The 18660-nt window shown below is 41.7% G+C and overlaps 1 protein-coding gene across 9 annotated transcripts in view; it reads right to left on the reverse strand.

Moving 5' to 3' along the window:
- The window catches only part of DPF3 (double PHD fingers 3), a 170865-nt gene that overhangs the window by 40167 nt on the left and 112038 nt on the right, over positions 1-18660 (reverse strand). For all 9 annotated transcript variants that reach the window (XR_010070658.1, XR_010070657.1, XR_010070656.1 and 6 more), the window contains one exon: positions 7940-8077. Coding sequence is in view for 4 of the 9 variants with exons in the window: in XM_063331472.1 (XP_063187542.1) it covers positions 7940-8077 (138 nt within the window). In the remaining 5 variants the exon portion in view is untranslated. The remainder of the gene's footprint in view (positions 1-7939; positions 8078-18660) is intronic.

The raw sequence follows: 18660 nt of genomic DNA on the forward strand, positions 1-18660 counted from the left end.
GCTTATTATGAAATATAATTTTTCTTCTTAGCCTAATCAAGTTAATTTCAAACTATACCAAGCTAAGCAGAATAAAGACCTACTTAAAATACAGTACCATCACTCACAAGAGTCTTCTGGCAAAATCAGTACTGTAAATTAAATAAATTCTGTAGTATATCACTGTATCTGTAGTATATTTGCTCTGTAGACAAAACCTAAAAAGCTACACAAATTGACTGAGTTTATATATTTTAAATAATTTCTGTGCCTTCTTGATTTTGAAGGCAGAGGCTCTAAACAGAGTTCTAGCTTCCCGTCTCCCCTCCACAAGTAATCAATGAACCTGGAAATTGTCTTCCTCATGGTTTCAGTTTAATAATAAAAGAAAGCTACTTCTAGAGAAATAACACCAAGAAATTAGGATTTTTCTTTTCTACATCACCTCCTGGAGCCACATGACTCAATAAGAATCCCAGTTTTCTAGCTCACATGGCTGCAGAGAATATCTTGAAGAGAAGGCAAGTTCAGAAGAAGCAATTCTTGTCCCTGTTCTTTAATTAGAAAACTCAGAATACAGATATTTTAAATAGCTTTCCTTCAAAATGTGGTCTTTAAATACATACAGACAAAACCCCAAATAAATAGAACCTTGTACTTTTTCCATTTTCTGATTTCTAAGGGAAGTTATTTTGATGATTTGGATCATGATCTTTAACAACTAGGAGCTGGAACCAGTGCTTAAAAGAAGAACTGGTTTCTCTGTTCCTTGGTACCAAATCACAATCACATATATTTTTTCAGCCTATAGGTAAAACAGCATAATACTTAACCATGGTTTAATCTGGTCATCTACGTTTGGTAGCATTTTATCCCTATTTTTTATCATATACGCACTACTGGAGAGGCAATGGAAACTGAGGAGTAGCGTGCATGCCTGGCTGTCGGGGTAGGGGGCTGTGCATCATTTATTTAAACGATTATAGTGAATTGGCTACAGTCGGACATATATATGCTCCCAAAGGGATTTTTCCTAGCACGTTTTGTCCAGCTCTTACCTGTTTCTTCTGGGCTTGATCCAAAACCAATAAAGCCCACTGGAGGTTTTCGATTCAATTTGAAAGGCTTTGCATCAGGCCATTTACTCTGTTTGCAACAAAAATTTGCAGAGCACAATAGAGACCTCAGGAACCTGCATGTAGGGCCTGAATCCAGTCAATGCACTTTGCAATGGAGGTAAAGGGGTGGATTTGCCTTTTTTAAACCTACAAGACTCTTTGTCTGAGACAGGGGCCCAGTTTTCCTTTGCGACACCTCCCTTTTTCTCACTGTCGAAGCTCCAGTCCAGCATTTGGCCTCCTGCGCAGCAGAACGCCAGCCAAGAGCCTGAGAGCCTGCAGTCACCAAAGCCCCTCGGAGGACTCGATGACATATAATCCCAACCTATAGCCTAAGTGCCCCCATGTGCCTTCGCTCGTCCCGCCCCCTGCTGCCGCCAGCGCTCATCCCTGGCAGTCCTGGCCCGTCTCCATGGCGACCGGAGTGCCCGGCCGGGCCTGCCTCTGGCCTTGCCACCTGTTATTGCTTCGTCTGTGGAGGACAGGCAGGCTCATGCAAGAAATTAAATAAAATAAAGCAGAAGGGAAAAGAAAAGCGACACTTGGACTGTGGTTTTTGTTGAAGAGGAGGGAGATGCCTGGCTGGGCAGGCGCCTACCTCTGCCCCAGTCATTGCTGGGGTATAACGAGCAATGGGGGTTGCTTCTGTGCTCAGGGATAGGCCCTGCCCTGGAAAGAAAACAATAAAAGACAAACATATCTGTAAACATATCCTCATCCTGGTGTGGTGAGGAACAGGCCAAGTACAGCTGAAATGCATTCAGGGCTCTGGGTCTCTCACAGGCACACACCAAGCAGAGGTGCGCACAGTTGTTTGTGCAGCCTCCTTGCTAGTGAATTAAAGTGCAGGGTTTTCTCATTGCAGTTTTCCAGGAAAAAAATGTAAATCAAACTGAATGAGAGGAAATGGCCAGTCTCCCTGGGCATGTTTACTCTGTCGTTGACACCAGAGATAAGCATGTTGGCTAACCCCAAACTGGGAAGTGCTGGGGCATTTGATACAGAGACCCTCCAGCAGGCTGAAAGTGCAGCTTAGGTCGGTAGCGACACATCTGTGGCCACGTGGCACCGTATTCAACCGAATAAGCTCTGAACTTGGGTGTAGCACTGGGAAACGGCTGCTGTTCTGTTCCCAGAGCCAAGCTAATCAGCCTGTGCAGCCCCATGGGCCTCCGCTAGCTCTGGCTCCTCACGCTGCACTCCCCCGCACAGCATGGACATGCCCTTTGCTGGCAGCCAGAGAAGCGGGCTACGCTACTGAGAGAGGTGCTGCAAACCACCCACCCAAAGTGTTGCCAGTTCTCCCTAGTAACTGGGTTTTATCTCCTCTTTGAGTTAGTTGGTGCTATGGGGATAGAAGAAGCTGTTGCCTTTGCACAGTTTTTAGCAATTTTGACAGGTTTGCCTTCCCTACAAGCCCCTGCTCATGCAGAGGCATGGCCAAGGAGCAAAAGAAGCTACAAGAAATGCTACGAGAAGGAGGTATATCTGTAGGAGTCAGAGGAAGCCTCTGAATATGGGGGAAAGAAGAGCATTTGATAATGTCTTTTACAGGAATCAATATGGCCCTTAAGTTGAACAGCTAATGAATGAGCTGGGAGGTGGGCAGTGGAAGGTACAGCTAGGAAAATCAGCTCATCAGATCTTGTAGATTTGGGGAATCAGCATTCCTGCACCATAAGGCAGCACTTTGTAGAAACGTCTATGCACTGATCTTACAGAGTCTTCTGCAGGAACACCTGAAGCATGGGCCAAAATCCTGCTGCTCACAGTAAATCATTGTAACTGTCTGGTGCCTCATGACAATAAACAGTAGGAGATGCAGAACAGGAGGGCAGACAAAAAAGTCTTACATGTTAACATATAGATTTCCTGTTTTTGAGGAGTACCTCTCCTGAGACTTGGCCTCTGGCCCCGAAATGCATCATTCCCATCAGCTCAGGGAACTCAAGGAGGGATTATAGTGCCCAATATACAGCCCTGTCTGGCAGCATCCCTCAGTATTCAGGTAAGAATGGCCACTGTCGTGAAATGGGTCCCTGTGACATGTTGTAGGCTTTGGATCTGGAAATTACTCACTGGAGGAGTGTGAGAGGGCAGAGCACCTAAGTTCAAATTCAGTCAAAACTTTTGGGTTTTCAAAACAGTTATCAAAAACTAATTAGTCAAATTAGAAATGTTTTCCCATAAACTACTGAGAAGCACCAGGTGCTTCTCTTCAATGAGAGTCGGGCATTGACAACAACATTTCAGGTTCTGGCCAGGCAGTATATAAAAAACCCACCAAATTACCAAAAAAAACCCCACAACTCCAAACAAAACAACAAAAATTCCCCTATGGGTCCCTGAATATAGGAGACAAGTTTGTGATTTTCCACTATTCCAAAACTCTAAACAACTGATTGTGTTTTGGGGTGCTGAAGAAAAAAATAGACACAAAAGTCTGAGAAATTTATGGCCGTGAACAGGGTTTGAGTGGAAATCGTTATGCAGTTCCACCCTCTGCAATCACTACTGTTTCTTTTAGTATTCTGACTCTTTTTCCTTATGAAAACAAACTCTGGAAAAGAAAAAAAACCAAACAGATTAAACTAATGAGAAGTCAACTCAAGGTAATGTACATATTTTCACTGAAAAGGCACCTGCTGCAGGGTATCTTGTCACAAGGTGGGCATTGATGCATCCTTGCATTCAGAAGTAGCTCCTATCATGGCCCCAGCGAGGATCAGCATCGAGGCAGGGAAAAAGTAGGCCTGATGTAGCTTTTCAAATTGATGCTGCTTGCGGAGAGGAACAAACAGCTCGCCTCCAACTGAGGGGCTGACTCTCGTCATTTATTCATGGCCAGCCCCCTGCCTGGATGGAAATAAAAATGTTTCAAAGATGACTGTGTGGGGGAGCTGGAGGACAGCTTGGAGGCACACTGAGGTTAGCACATTAATTTTTTATCTCTGGAGACTGGGTATCCAATTATGCTTAGAGTACACAAACAACTTTGGCTGGTCTCTCCAGTAGAGATTTATCCACATCATAAAATCTGCAATGGAACTGGGTACAACAGGCCAATACCATGAAATAATGTACACAGGTGGGTTTGCAGGTCAGATGCACAAGGTAGCAGAGTGACAGGAGGGTACAGAACTGCATAACTCGTTAACTACATAACAGGTCCTCGTATTGCAGGATAGACCAACCTGCACGCGGCATCTAGGCCAGCAACAGCCCGCACAACGTGCTTTATTTAGGAATTTCATTGGCCAAAGTGCTTGTGGGCAAAAGATCTGTTCGGTTGCTGTTTACTGCACAGCTGCCTGTAACCAACGTTTTACACAGCAAAATGCCACTGAAAACTCTTCTTCTTTAAAGGAGAGGAAGTTTTTCTCCACGTAGACACACTATCCTATTCTCCCAGGAATTAAGGAAGAGCATTTATACTAGTACAACCATTCACACACACATTTCAATAGATAGAAGTCTAATGTAATTCCTATATCAGAAGTGTCTCAAAATTTGTGAACACCAGCTGCCCCCAGAGCTGGCCTGTACCCATGGAGCGAGATGGAATAAAACAGCAGGTGTTTTGTGGCAGGCTTGGATGCACCCTGGGCTCACAAATCTCACGCTCTCGGTGCCAACATGTGGAGGAAAAGCCAGCAAAAAAAAAAAAATATGCTGAGAATGGTGTGGGATCATTTATTTTTATCAGTGGAGTTGGAGAAGGGGATAGTTGACTTTTTTAAGGGTTTTTCTATAACTTCCTTTTCACAGTTCTCTGCTAAAAAAATCAGAGAGGTCAAAAATAAATGTGTGTGTAGGCAGAGGCAAGACTAGGAACTGAGGAAGGGCTATTTATCTGTGTCAAAGGGCTAGATAAGACATACAAACAAAGCAACTAAACCTCAAACAAAGCACAGGCTAAGATGTTTTAGGAAAGGCAAAGGCCAGAGAAGACTGTTGAACTATCTTCCATGTTGCAAAAGGTAATCTATAAGCAAGGAAGAAGGACAGAAGGAGAGCGTGATGTAAATAAACAAACCTTCTACACAGTCAAGGACAGCGAGATGTGCCAAGGAGGCGAGACTTGCAGCTTGGACCAGTCCCTGTTCTTTGATACACATCTATTCAGTGGTTCTCAGTTTCGGATAGGTTCCTCCTATCTAGATCTCTTTTCCAGTCCCTGGATAATTTACTGAACTACCCAACTTGGTCTGTGCATGAGGAGAAGAGTAAAGATAAAGGGGACTGGGTGTGCAGAAAGACAAGGTGCCATCAGCTCTTGAGCTGGCACCAGCTGAATCCTGCAGAAGCCCTGCTCCAGAAAGCTCCCTCCTGCATCAGCACGGCTGCTATTACCACAGGTACTGCAAGGAGCGGAGGCTGCAGAGGACATGCGGGTACAAAGGAAGGAAGTTCATACTGCAGCCACCCGCCTGAACTTTGCTGACCTGGTGCTCACCTCCCACAGCACGGCAAATTCCAAATGGCTGGTTTGAATTTGCCGTGCCTTTTCTAAATCAGGCTGCTCATATCTCTCCGACACACTGCTAAGCAAATAACCAGGCCCTGCTCTATACCATATCTCTGGTCCTCCTGTTCAGTAGGTTGCGGATTAGCTGTTTGGATTAACATCCCCCCTGCCTTCCCTCCCTCCCCCCTGGCCCCCAAGCCCATGCAGAGAGGATTCTTGAAGCCCTAGCCCTGCAACACAGCAGACCTGTCAAATCTAATTCATAACACATGCCTAGCAGTTCTTAGGGGAGAGGAAGGATCTGATGCTCTGGCTCTCCACTATCCCCCTGTACAAAGGGACCATTTAATGACTGCACATTAGCAATGTGGACAATTAGCATTCACATGGAAGATAAATGGCAACATAAATTAAATATTGCCAAGTGAAAGAGCAAAGATGCAAGATCTGAGCTCAAGGCTGTAAACAAACAAGCAGGCAAAAAGGAACAAACAGCCACTGCGACAGCTAAGCCATTTGGGAGAGTTACCTTCCGGCATCTGGGACTTTCCCCAGGGGTGATCTTCACATTTGCATGGCTGTTGCCCGTACCTCACTGGCTCCTGGCTGGTTGTTAAGCAGATTCTTTCTGCTCAGGAATCTGGACCTCAGAGAGGTTTACTGCACTGGCTCTAAACTTCTGCCTGTTTGGGGATCTGTGCATCAGCAGCTTCCCTCCGCCACATGCACCACACAGGATAGGGGAACACAAGCCTGAGCAGCTGCCACTCTACCCTTTCCCAGAAATGCACCTTTCTTTCCATGGCCAAGGCTGGCTGCTTCTAACATTACCACATTTCTAGCTCTTCTTGCTAACTTCTATCATTTCCTAAGCACAAGAAATGTAAGGACTGAGACTGTCCTTGGCCTCTGTGACAAGCTGAAGGGCAGGGGACATCTTTGTTTGTGCATCTGTGCAAGGCCATTATCAATATTAAATCAATACAGATTTGCAATACGCCTCTCAGATACACAACTATTACTGACTACTGCAGGCACGGGAAAAAAAAAAAAAAACAAAACAAACCAACAGAAACAGAGATTATGTAAATGCTAAGTAAACAAAATCTACTGGCTGAACACTGACATTCACCAGCCCGCCCAAGCAGTCGCTCTTAGTGCATTGACAGCTCAAGTTTATCAACAGCTGGAGGAGTCAAAATTACTTTTGCTGTGAACCTACAAAACATGTGAATAACTAAAAGGTAGAGCATAAAAGTGACAGAAACATAGGGACTGCCAAATGGGATCACACTAAATGGCCCTTCAAGCTCAGACAGTGGCTAGTAGCAGATGCTTTGGAGGAAGGAAACCCCCTCCCACACCTCCCTGGGGACAATTATCAATTATCCTGCTTAGAAAGAAAATGTTTTCCTACTTCCATATTTCTTCCACTTCTTCTTAATGTATTAGAAAGCATTTGCCTGGATATTTTCCCCCATAAGCATTTTATTGCTTTGTCCACATTGTTCATTACTTTGAACTAAAATGACACAGTTCTCATGGTGATCTGAAAGGACTTTTTGAAAGTGAACAAAGCTATCTACACAAATCCCAAGGTGAAAGCCAACATACATAGCATTGCACACTGGAAAACTGAGAAACAGGGGCTTAGAATCTTGCAAAACTCAGTAATAAAACAGCCTCCTCGACTCCCAGTTTGTGTGTAAGAAGCAGAGGAAACACAGAATAGAGTCATCCAGAGCACTAAGATTCCTTTCAGCCCTGTACCAGTGCGGGGAATCTAGACACATAACTGTTCTGTCCTTTCACGTTCCAGCTCTCCTCCTTGCAGATCAGTACTGATGCTTTTTCATAGATTTTCCCAAATTGTAACTAAGAAGTGGCTTCTGGTAAAGTCGAGGGTAAACCATTCAGGGAGGAGATGTAGGGATAAGGGGAACAGGTTCTGTGAATTTCATACCTAAAAAACTGAGACATGGATAAATGTCTCTCATTCAAAGGCAAAACAAAGGCAGCCCCCTCAAACTACTGGACGTGTATTTCTTTGACATCCCTGCTAACAGCCACTGGGAGGCTGCTTGATGATGGGCAGGTTGGGCATCTCTTCTTTTCCCCCCTCTCCTTGCCACCTCCTCCCCACAGGAGCAGTAATGGAAAAGTGACTTGCTGCAGAGATAATGCTGGGTTTGAAATGAATTTCTGACTAGCTGAGCCAGCACCCGAGTGAGCTGCGGTTGATTAGCTCCAAGCATCCAGGTCCCAATCACTCACAACGGAGCCAGGCAATCACGCCAGCCTCCGCAAGGCAAAGACAGGGTGGAGGCAATATGCCTGAAAAGGATCTCAAAGGCAAAGGGAAAATACTACTCACGTTTGTGGTTTTCATTTCTGTGGACAGGGGAAGAGCGGGTCTCCTGCTCACGGGCTTCATCACCCTCTTCGCTGGCGAGGTGGGTGTGAGCATAGTGGTAGCTCAGCCCAGGCCTGTTCTTGTAACGCTTGCCACAGACTGGGAGGAAAAGAGATATAAGGGAGGGGAAGAGAGAATGGAAACATCAGTGCGATCTGCAACAACAGCAGCATCCTCTCAACATTCCCTTCTCCCCTGAGAGCAGCACCACACACTCCACGCGCCTGCCCAAAACTCTTCCACCCGACATTGGTGAAAGGTGACAGAAGGGCAGACCTGCAGCTGCAGGTCCCCAGACAAGCTTTCTTCCCACCATGCTGCCAGCAGTACTTCCTACAGGCCTCGGCAAATGCACATTCAGTCTCTGCAGCTTGTACAGCCCTAATCCTCTCTGCTAGGATTACTAACAAGATTGCACATAAAATTCCCAGTTCCGATGTGGGTGCTGCACAATGCACAGCAATGGGACTGTACTGAGAAGAAAGGACATTATTTTCTTCATTACTGATCTCTGAGAAAAGGAAACAGTACTTTATTTTTTTAAAAAGGCTTTCTGTGAAAGGGTAATAAATAGCTTTATTCGCAGATTCCTAGTCAAGACAAGGAGATGGAAATCATCCATGGTTTCTTGCTAGAAGAACATGCAGTAGTGATACTTATTTGCTGAGGTAAACTTCATATTCAGCATCCCAATAAATAACACAATGTGTGACAAAGAATCCTCCTTCTGAACTTTTGTTTATTTTAGGACTAAGTCAACAGATATTAGGAACAGGATCAAACAATTCAGGGTGATGAAAGGTCTACATTTCCCAGGGAACTCACTACAAGGGCAAGCTTCATCATAAGATTCATTACATAAAAATTCAGCTTCTACAAAGTTTTTAATTCATGTTATTGTCTCTAAAAGTTCTCTCTATTCATCTTCAAAGCAGTCTCTGAATGTCCATTTTCTTTTACATAGTATTTCGTCTACCAAATAAGATTATTCCCATTTTAAAAGATTAGGAAACAAAGGCAAAGAAGCTTAGTGCCCTTCCTGCAAATTTTTACTCCCAGCCACATTTTCAGTCACTTTATTAGCTTCATTAACCTCAAGGATTTCACGCAGGAATAAATGTCATGCCCAGTAGTCTCTCCTGCATAGCTTGCTTAGGAAGGCGAAGAAAGTGGTGCCAGAAAAGAGAACAGAACCCAGCCGTCTCTAGTTCTCTGTCTTGATGAAAAAACATCCAAGGGGGAAGTCACCATTCACTCTGAAAAACTTCACTCAGCCCTGATACTGAAAATACATCCTGCAATGTATATAGATACTCATTTCCCATTCCCCAGACACCTCAATCGGGGAATACCATAAGGCTCCATAAATAAAAAAAATAAAAATAAAAGAGACCCGCCCCAATGATTCATTTATATATAAGTAAAACTTCCATTACTATACTTTTTGGCTACTACTCACAAAAAGCCAATTGATGGTCCACATTCTGGAACAAATGATAGAAAATTGTAAATCAAAGCCTAGCATGATAACATATTTGATTCTCCATCTCTTCTAGCTGATTTGCAAACTCCCTCAAGGAAAGTACTTTGCCATATTAGAAATGTGTAAAACAACCTCATGATATGATTTACATGAGTGATCTGGAACATTAGATAGTTTTATCCCAGTTTTCTCCATTCTGCAAGGTGGTGATCACACAGTCAGCATAACAGGACAAAAGCTATTCCAAGTGTAATGTATCCTTAGCTACAGATTTTTTAAGTCTTTGCATACTCGATTTAGAAATTAGAACTTCTGCAGGAGGGAGGGGGGAAAGTTGGGGAGAAATAAAATACCCAGATACATATGCACATCTGCCTTGGTGAGGCCGCATCTGGAGTACTGTGTCCAGTTCTGGGCTCCCCGGTTCAAGAAGGACAGGGAACTGCTGGAAAGGGTGCAGCAAAGGGCTACCAAGATGATTAGGGGACTCGAACATCTCTCTTATGAAGAAAGGCTGAGGGATTTGGGTCTCTTCAGTCTGGAAAAAAGATGGCTGAGGGGGGACCTTATCAACACTTACAAATACTTAAAGGGTGTGTGTCAGGAGGATGGGGCCAGGCTCTTTTCAGTGGTGCCCAGGGACAGGACAAGAGGTAATGGGCACAATCTTGAGCATAGGAAGTTCCACCTAAACATGAGAAGGAACTTCTTTACTTTGAGGACGGCAGAGCACTGGAACAGGCTGCCCAGAGAGATCATGGAGTCTGCATCTCTGGAGACATTCAAAACCCGCCTGGACGCGTTCCTGTGCAACCTGCTCTAGGTGACCCTGCTCTGGCAGGGGGGTTGGACTAGATGATCTCCAACGGTCCCTTCCAACCTGATGGTTCTATGATTCTATGATTCTTTGAAGCATCTACCCTCGTTTCATATGTAAACCTAACTTTATTGCCAGACATTTTGAACAACTAGACTGCTGTTAGATGCAAGCTCTCCACAAAACATCAGTTTGGTCACCCTTCTTCTAGCACCAGCCATATATTCTTCTAATCTGCTCTGGAGAGGGAAACTACTCCTACTCCTCCTCTGTAGTCCTACAGAACAAAGGAGAAGCAGTGGAACTGATGCTGACAGAGAGTCAAACAACAAAAAAAGGGTAACACAAAAGTAATCATCAAACCGGAGAGAGCTACAAAATGCTCACTTTTTAAATTATCTCCAAAAGATAACCCCCTCTAATTACACAAATGTTACAGCATTTCTTAGAATGGAGAGAGATATTTACATTTCTAGCAGATTATTTGAGTATCATACTAAGTATCCTACGCTATCCCCCTTACTTGCATGCATTTGAAGATGAAAGTTAAAAAGTAATTCTTCTGCTATGAACTATTGATACTGTTCCAAAACTTCAGTCTACTTATATTATTTTCAGAGAACTATTGGTTGATCAGTGCTGTATTGACAAAGGAGGAGGCTCTTGGAGTTAATAGCTGCATGACACATACTGTCCAACTCTATCTTGTTCTTACATAGCTTGATCCCTCGTTAATGCTAACCTAGCTGCAAAATCAGATGAGCTCTAAAACCCATTCCTATTTTCCTATTAGAAGGAGTTTTAGATTTCAAAACAAAAATATTTCTAGAAATTCTACCAGACTTTATTTCATTTAGCTCTACTTGAAAACATACCCACAATTCTAGCTCTACTGTTCTTACCTTACAAAAGCACCATGTCCTTGAATATAGGTCTCACGCATCTTTCTCCCTCAATGCACAAAAGGAAACTTGAATTCCCTGCAGGAAGTCCTAAGGCTGTGGCCTTAACTCCATTCCCTACAGGATCCTGCAGGGATTTTACCTGCCAAGTTTAGGATGGCACAGAAAATCAGATGGGTCTGCAGTCTTGCCCTTCTCCAGCAAAAAAGTATCCGCTCATCAGGGAAAACCAGCAAGTACTGATATAAGCTGGGGCAGTAGTAATTCTGCAGCTGAGCCCTTCCCACTGCCAAAACTGTTTCAGATGGCCTTCAAGGGCAGCAGCAAGCTGAAACATGCCTAGCTAAAAAGGAGTGTGGAGGACTTTATAACCAAGCTGTGGCAAAGGACTTCTGTTTACACAGTCCCAGCAGATCCTTTGTAGGACCACAGATTTGCAGCTTTTTTTTCTTGGTGTCTAGACTTTTCTGCCTTTGAAATTCATGTTCTGTGTGGAAAAAGTCCAAAGCGATGCCATGAGTTGAAACTGCAGAGATTTCCTATTCCCCAAGCAAATCAGACTTTTTCAGGGGAAAAAGGGTACCATGATATTAGTCAGGCAAAAGAACCATTGGCTTCAGTGAGACTTTGCTAGAATAAAAGCTAAAACAGAACTTCATGGTTTCTCCAACAGATTGAATCTTCCTGAATTCACCCTAATCTCTTATTTTCCAGATAGAGCACATGTTATTAATTTACCATGTCACTGTGCTAAGAAGTAGTTTCTATAAAAGGGCCATCGTTAATAAACACTTAGCTCTTATATAACTCTGCCCACTGCAAGACTGGCTTTTCAAACGTTAATTAATCTTCCTCCACATTCCTGAGTGGGAAATACTATTCTCATTTCACTTCTGGAAAAAGAGAACCACAAAGGGGTTAAGTGACTTGCCCACACAGTGATCTTTTGTCGTTACCAAGATTGGAACTCATGAGTTCCAGCATCCAGACCAGTGCTCACACCACATCTTTCTCATTCTCTGAGCTGACAAAAGCATAATCAGAACTGGTTCCCCCAGTCTGAAATGTATGCTGGTGATTACGTTCTTAACACTATGCAGCTCACACATAGCAAGTGAGAGTGTGCCTTTCATAAACTTTGCCAGGTGGCCTTGCCTTTCCTTCAGCAGCTTTGACTTTTTTTATCTTTAATTTTCCTTGCTGGATAGGCTCATCATCCTTGCATGGGGTAGATTTCATCCTGAATCTCAACACTGGGAAGATGACTTGATCTTTAATTAGGTAGCCGAGCCCAACGAAAACAGCAGGAGTTTGTAGAACGTAACCCACTCCAATTCCTCCTGCATTCAGAGGAATTATTTTGCTATAACCTGATGTGAATGCCATCTTAGGAACAAGCTGGGAAAGTAAGCAGTAATACAGCAGTGCAGATCAAACACCACAAATGGGGAAGAGGGGGAGATTTCATTAGGCCACCAGACACTCTCCTATGATGAACCTTACTTTCCTTCCAATTTGAATATTGAAATGAAGACGTTACACAACTGTGTTATGGGAGAAAAACATAATTTGCAGACAGTTAAATCACAAGCATTGGGTGTTTCATAAAAGAGAGCTCTGTTGTAAGTTCTGGCCTGTAACAGCCTGCAACTCTTTGGGTAAGCAAATTCTCACTCTGTTTACATTTCTCAATGAGTAAAATTAATATAGACTACTTCCCCTGCTTTAAAAGGGGATTTGAAATCTATGACTTAAAAGACTTCCTCATCAAATATCTAATGGCTACGTTGCTGTCATTTTGAAATTGTTACACATTTGGTCCTTGGCAGACTGTGAGCTATGTTCCAGCCAGCCCTCCACATACATTTTGCACAATCTGTCACCAGCATGAGACAGAAGGAAACAATCCATGTTTTTAGTGGAAACAGGAAATTGGGAGAGTACATGCTTTTTTCTTTTCTTTTTTTTTTTTTTTTTTTTTTTTTTTTTTTTGTCACTGAATCTTGCCCCCTTCATTGTCTGTCTTTGCTCTTCTCCTTTGCCTCCTGTTCTTTCTTCTCAGCTGGGCTGTGTCAAACGCTAAATCTTAAGTTAACTGCTGGCAGGCAGTCATTCCTCAAAGTTATCTTCCTGTCCCACCATTCACTCCACTCCAAAAAAACCATTCCTTGTTTTGCACTGGTTTGGTAATATAATCTCCCCTGCTACAGTTATGTCCACACTCTGGCACATCTAGAGATCTGAAATGCTAACACAGTGTAGACGGAAAGGCATTACGTTTGTCCCTCTTTGATCAGTACTGTCATGATATACACCTGTTGTAATAGAGCAGCTATTTAGTAACCCGTTTCAAAGGAGATTTTCTGTAGGTAGTTAATAGTCCTTTTTTCAGTGCCCCCAGAGGACAACTCCCAGAATCTACCTGCTGTCTTAAGATGACAGGAACTTGGAATTCCAGTGCAAAACGTGCACAGGTCAACAATATATATGTCCACATTTCAATAAATGAAATGTTAGAAGGAGAAAAGGCAGCCTATAGGAGCAGAAAACATTCAACTATCAGAGTTAATTCTGTTCCCCTCTTACCATGTGCTCTACTCCAGGCCTGTGTTATTCAATATTTTTTAAAAAAAGTGTCCTTGCCTCGCTACTCTTGTCTTTTCTACCAATAATGTAGTCAACGAACGCCAAGTACAGAAGCTATGATGGGAGAGTTGTTTCTGTGGTTCATCTGAACAATCATCTTATTCTAGATCTTACTGCTTATTAACTACTTAGGGATTCACTAGAAAGGATAATACCAGGAGATGATTTAGGGCTTAAACTGCTAATAGTTTAAAGGGAAGCTGAAGTCATGATGGAGATTTATGAGAAGCATGTAAAAACATAATGCTATAATCAAAGCATTTTCAAATCAGCTTGTCATTGTGACATTTAACCAAAGGTCTGTCCTAAGAATCAGCAGTTAGTAGTGTTGGACTCATTCATAGTATCTGTAAGAATTAAGAAATCTCAGAGAACTGGTAAAAATCAAGCTAAATCATGATGTATCTTGTAGGCCTTCTGTATTCCAGCAAACTGTCCAGAGAATCAATGAGATGTTTGTTAAAATGAGTATGACAGGATCAGGTCCACTTCAAGAAGATGAGAAAGAAGGCAGGTGAAGTTCACAAGGTAATTACTAGAGATGTCACTTTGTGAAAGAACAGGCCTCAAGGAATTGTGTTTGGCAAGTCATACTAGAGCAATACAACATTTATCTGGAATTTTCTAAGGAAACCAAAATAAAGAGATCCTCAGTACCCATTGAAAGTCAGTGGAATCTGTTAATCTTAAATCAGTTAAACCACTTGAAGAGTCCAGCCTTTTGTTGGCAGAACCTACAATACATTTAGCAGAGGGAATGGGGAAGAAAAAAATTAATCTCAAAATAATAAAATTTCAATACCCTGCTGGGTAATGAATTTACAGAAAAAGCGTAAGGATGTTTCAAGCGATAGTGATTTGGATGTAGGGTCAAGCATGTTTAAAACCATGTCCCAAATAATTAGTAGTAGTTCAAAGTCAAATTCAAAGTGTCCACTTAGGGACCAAGCCTCATATGATCTGTAGACACGATACAAGCAGATACGCAGTTAGTGGGATATTCAGTGAAAACAGTTTAGGAGCCTACTTCCAGTTGAAATCAGTGAGAATTAAGAGCCTAATTTTTTTAAAAACTTCACAAGGCACCTTTCTGCATCTTCAGGCACCTGAAAGAGTCTGTTTTGGGCCCAATGCTTGCATCTGTTTTTATCATTAATTTGAAGGGTGGAATAGAGTGTGAAAGAAGCATGCAGAGAACTGATTGTTGACAGAAATAATGGACTAATAATACAAATATATCATATGAGCTTCATTAATCAAAGAACTCTTTCAAACAGTAATGTGACATATGACATCTAGTATAAATAAATAAATAAAATACAGTATAAACAGGACAAAGCAGTATACTGAGGAAACTAAAGATGATAGATGATCTGCTTGAGTAGAAACAGGTTGAATAGCGAAGGAACAAGCTATAGCAAACGGTATATTAAATATGAATTCACACGGTGGACCAGGATGAAAACTCCTTTGCCACTGAAACATGACACAGCACTGGAGAGGAGCATCTTGCATTGAAAAACTAAAATCCTGTTAGGTCAGCCATCTCTGTACCTCTCTTAGGTACATAACAGAGCAAGCTGCATAAATCCAAGTTCTATAAGTAAATGTAAGTTACATGTAAATGTATCAGCCATCCATCTTCTGAACTGCTTCTATCCTCAGAACAGCACATTCTACTTAGTTCTGGCCATTGCTACTTAAATAAGACCCTCTGGACATTTTTCAGAGGAAAAAAACCAAGCTTAGTAAAAGAGACGAGGAAAACACAGCTGAAAGAAGTCCCAGTAACTGTTTGCAGACATAGAAAGAAGACATTGTTATCCACTAAGAACAGAGCAAGAACTCCTGGTCTTAGACTGCAGCAGAGAAAAATCAGGTTAAATAACTAAAGAAACCTGAAAACGAAGTTTTTGACAAAAGCATCAGCTTCTACAAAACACTATAGTATCAGTGTCTCTGGGTACACGCAAGGTTGCATTAGTCACTGATCCAGCAGAGATCACAGGAAAGTTTCAGTCAGTTCTGATTTTCCACAAGGAATGGATCTGAATGCATATCTCAGCCTCAGAGGGACGGTCAATAAAGGATACGATATAAACATAAGTTGTTATGCTAAAATAGCAGTTTATACAGGAATAAAACTAAAAGGAGACAAGGACATATTGGTAAAAGGAAAAGAAAGAAACAACTTCTTTTAGAGATGGGCAAGGGAAATCTTCCGTAGAGGGACAGAAAACAAAGGTGGAAGTATGTACATAGTAAGTCTCCATGGGAACATGAGAAGAATGAAAGCAGACAAATGAGGATGGACAGCAGGAAAGTTAATAACTTGTAGAAATTCATCACAAACTAACTGCTCTAAAGGAAGCAGACATCTGGAGTTGTGAAGCTCAGGTGTTACAACTGATTTCAACTTTTAAACCAGAATACAAGTTTCTAGATAAAACTTCAGAGGAGCTTCTTTTTTTTAAAAAAAGTAAATAATATATAACAAACAATATGAAAATAGAAGAACGATTGTTAAGATGACTGCTGTGGTAGAACTGATGGTTCCCCAGCTGATCATTTGACAATGACATGACATCAATACTCATTACATATGTAAGTATTAATACATTCATTCACTCTGTCCCTCCTTTAAAAAGCAGTTTATCATGAACAGCTGTGGTGGAACACCTTCCACTTCTCTTGCTTGACATTATAGGCTTTGCTTTGCTCCTCAAGCCCTACTTTTCACTACCCTTTAAGGCACCTGCTCTATCTCCTAGCCAGGTATTCAAGCTATGTTTGGGTCTGGTCTCATAAAGCAGCTGACCAATTCTGCCCATTACCATTTCCAGCCTATAGCCATCTCACACCAGACTGCCCTGCCACTTTCATTATCCAAGTGTTTATCCCAGGGAGCTCGAGGCACAACAATATCCAGTGCAACTGGTTGAAAATTTGACCGACTAGTCTTCCACTTGCTGATTTGATGAAACAAGGCATTTCATGGCTATGTTAGCAATTTTACCAGTGGTTTGAATGTCCAAACATTTTATTCTGAACTTCTGATACAGTATGTGCTCAACAAGGTCAGCAGAAGTATTTCAGAATTTTTCATTACACAAAACAAGTAACTAACTACCTTTTCTTAAAAATGCAGGATGACAAAACATTTTGAGCTTTGAAAACCTTCCCCCATATAGAAATTCCATATTTCTAGTCAGTTTTAATATTGGGGCCAGGTTTAATATCAGTGCATAGCTGAATGTGTCTTCCAAAAAAGGCATGCTTTTTCATATATAACATTGCTGTCTTCCAACACAAGGGGCAGTGTCAGCTGGTTACCACTCTTGGATCATCATACTGACACATAGACTAGGTTTTTTCCCATAATCTTTTTATTGCTAATAAAAACTAGTCATATATTCAAGTTTCCCACAAATATGAATGTGTAACTATGAAAAAAGAGCAGAGTAGTTCTTCGCCACAGATCATTTTTTGTGCCCATGCAATTAAATAACAAAATTGATTAGGTGTAGATACATTATGCTTTCTTCTTTGTGGTCACTTTCTAAACTCAAATATCACGCTTGCAGAAAATGCAACCCAGAGGTAAATTAAATAATATAGAGAAAAAGTAAAGTGTCGACCCATTAAGGTAATTATATATACCAATAATGTCATTGAAGGAATAATGTTTTCCCAAACAGGAAACAGATTCGCTATTTTTGACCTGCATGTTTCAATGTAAAATAAAACTATCTGCCCAAAACATCTGCACGTGGACTGCTGCAAACCAATTTATAGCCTACACAATTAGATTGAGATTTATCTATAAAAATATTTAGCAAATAATTTCAAAGAAAAAATTGATTCAAGAAATTCTTTATTGGGATCACCCAAGCATGAAAGAGGCCTCAACTTAAGCCAATTATTCACAATGAATTGTATGTAATATTTCTACAGAAAGTTAGCACGGGCAGTATATTACTTCAGGATGATGGCATTACAGTTGGGACAGTTCTTTCCTTCTGCTCCACAGTCAGGTAAAAGAGTTCTACTATCACTTTACCCTTCTCTCAGCTATCTACAATGGAATAGGAGGAGTCACTGTGTAAAGTCTGGATTCCAAAACTCCTTATGACTCACCCTCTAACTGTAAGTTTTTTAAAACTGAAAGGTATCAGCCAAATGAAATAGGAAAGTTTATATTTCCAAAACCAAAGAGGAAATTCATGCTCCAAAATGTAAGCCAAGGCAAAATTCCATCAGCACAACAATGAAACAGAGCCTTCAGCCCAGATTTCTTCTGCCTGCTTTGATATCTTAAATGTTTTATCTACTCTGTGCAAATCACTATGCGTGTTGTGAGTTCTCTGTAAAGATCCAAAAGCAAAGTAAGATCAGACAACAAAGAGTCTTTATGTTCAAAATGACTACCACTGACAAGTGTCCTTGGATTTAGAAGGATGCTCCAGAAAAGAGACAAAGACAGTTATGCAGATATCAGCATAAGAAAGCTGTGGATTTCAGCAAGATACATGCTAGGCTCACAGAGAAGTCTTAGAAGACAATTTTCAGTTCTTCCAACACACAAGGACAGCTATTTAACCACCGTAGAAATCTCCTGACTCTTCATACCCTAAAGAGCTCTTCCTCCTTGATCATGTATTTAGACACTCCCATTCACGTGCAAGTCTTTCAATTTCTACTCATTGCCCTTAGAATATTCACCTTGCTGAAGCAAAACAGTCAATATGTGCATCACTATACTGTGTGGGGTCATTTGGTCTCACCATAAAGGAATATGAGTTGATCACATGGAACACAGTTCTTATTTACTGTG

The sequence above is a fragment of the Chroicocephalus ridibundus genome, chromosome 4, assembly GCF_963924245.1.
Source record: "Chroicocephalus ridibundus chromosome 4, bChrRid1.1, whole genome shotgun sequence".
Taxonomy (NCBI): Eukaryota; Metazoa; Chordata; class Aves; order Charadriiformes; family Laridae; genus Chroicocephalus; species Chroicocephalus ridibundus.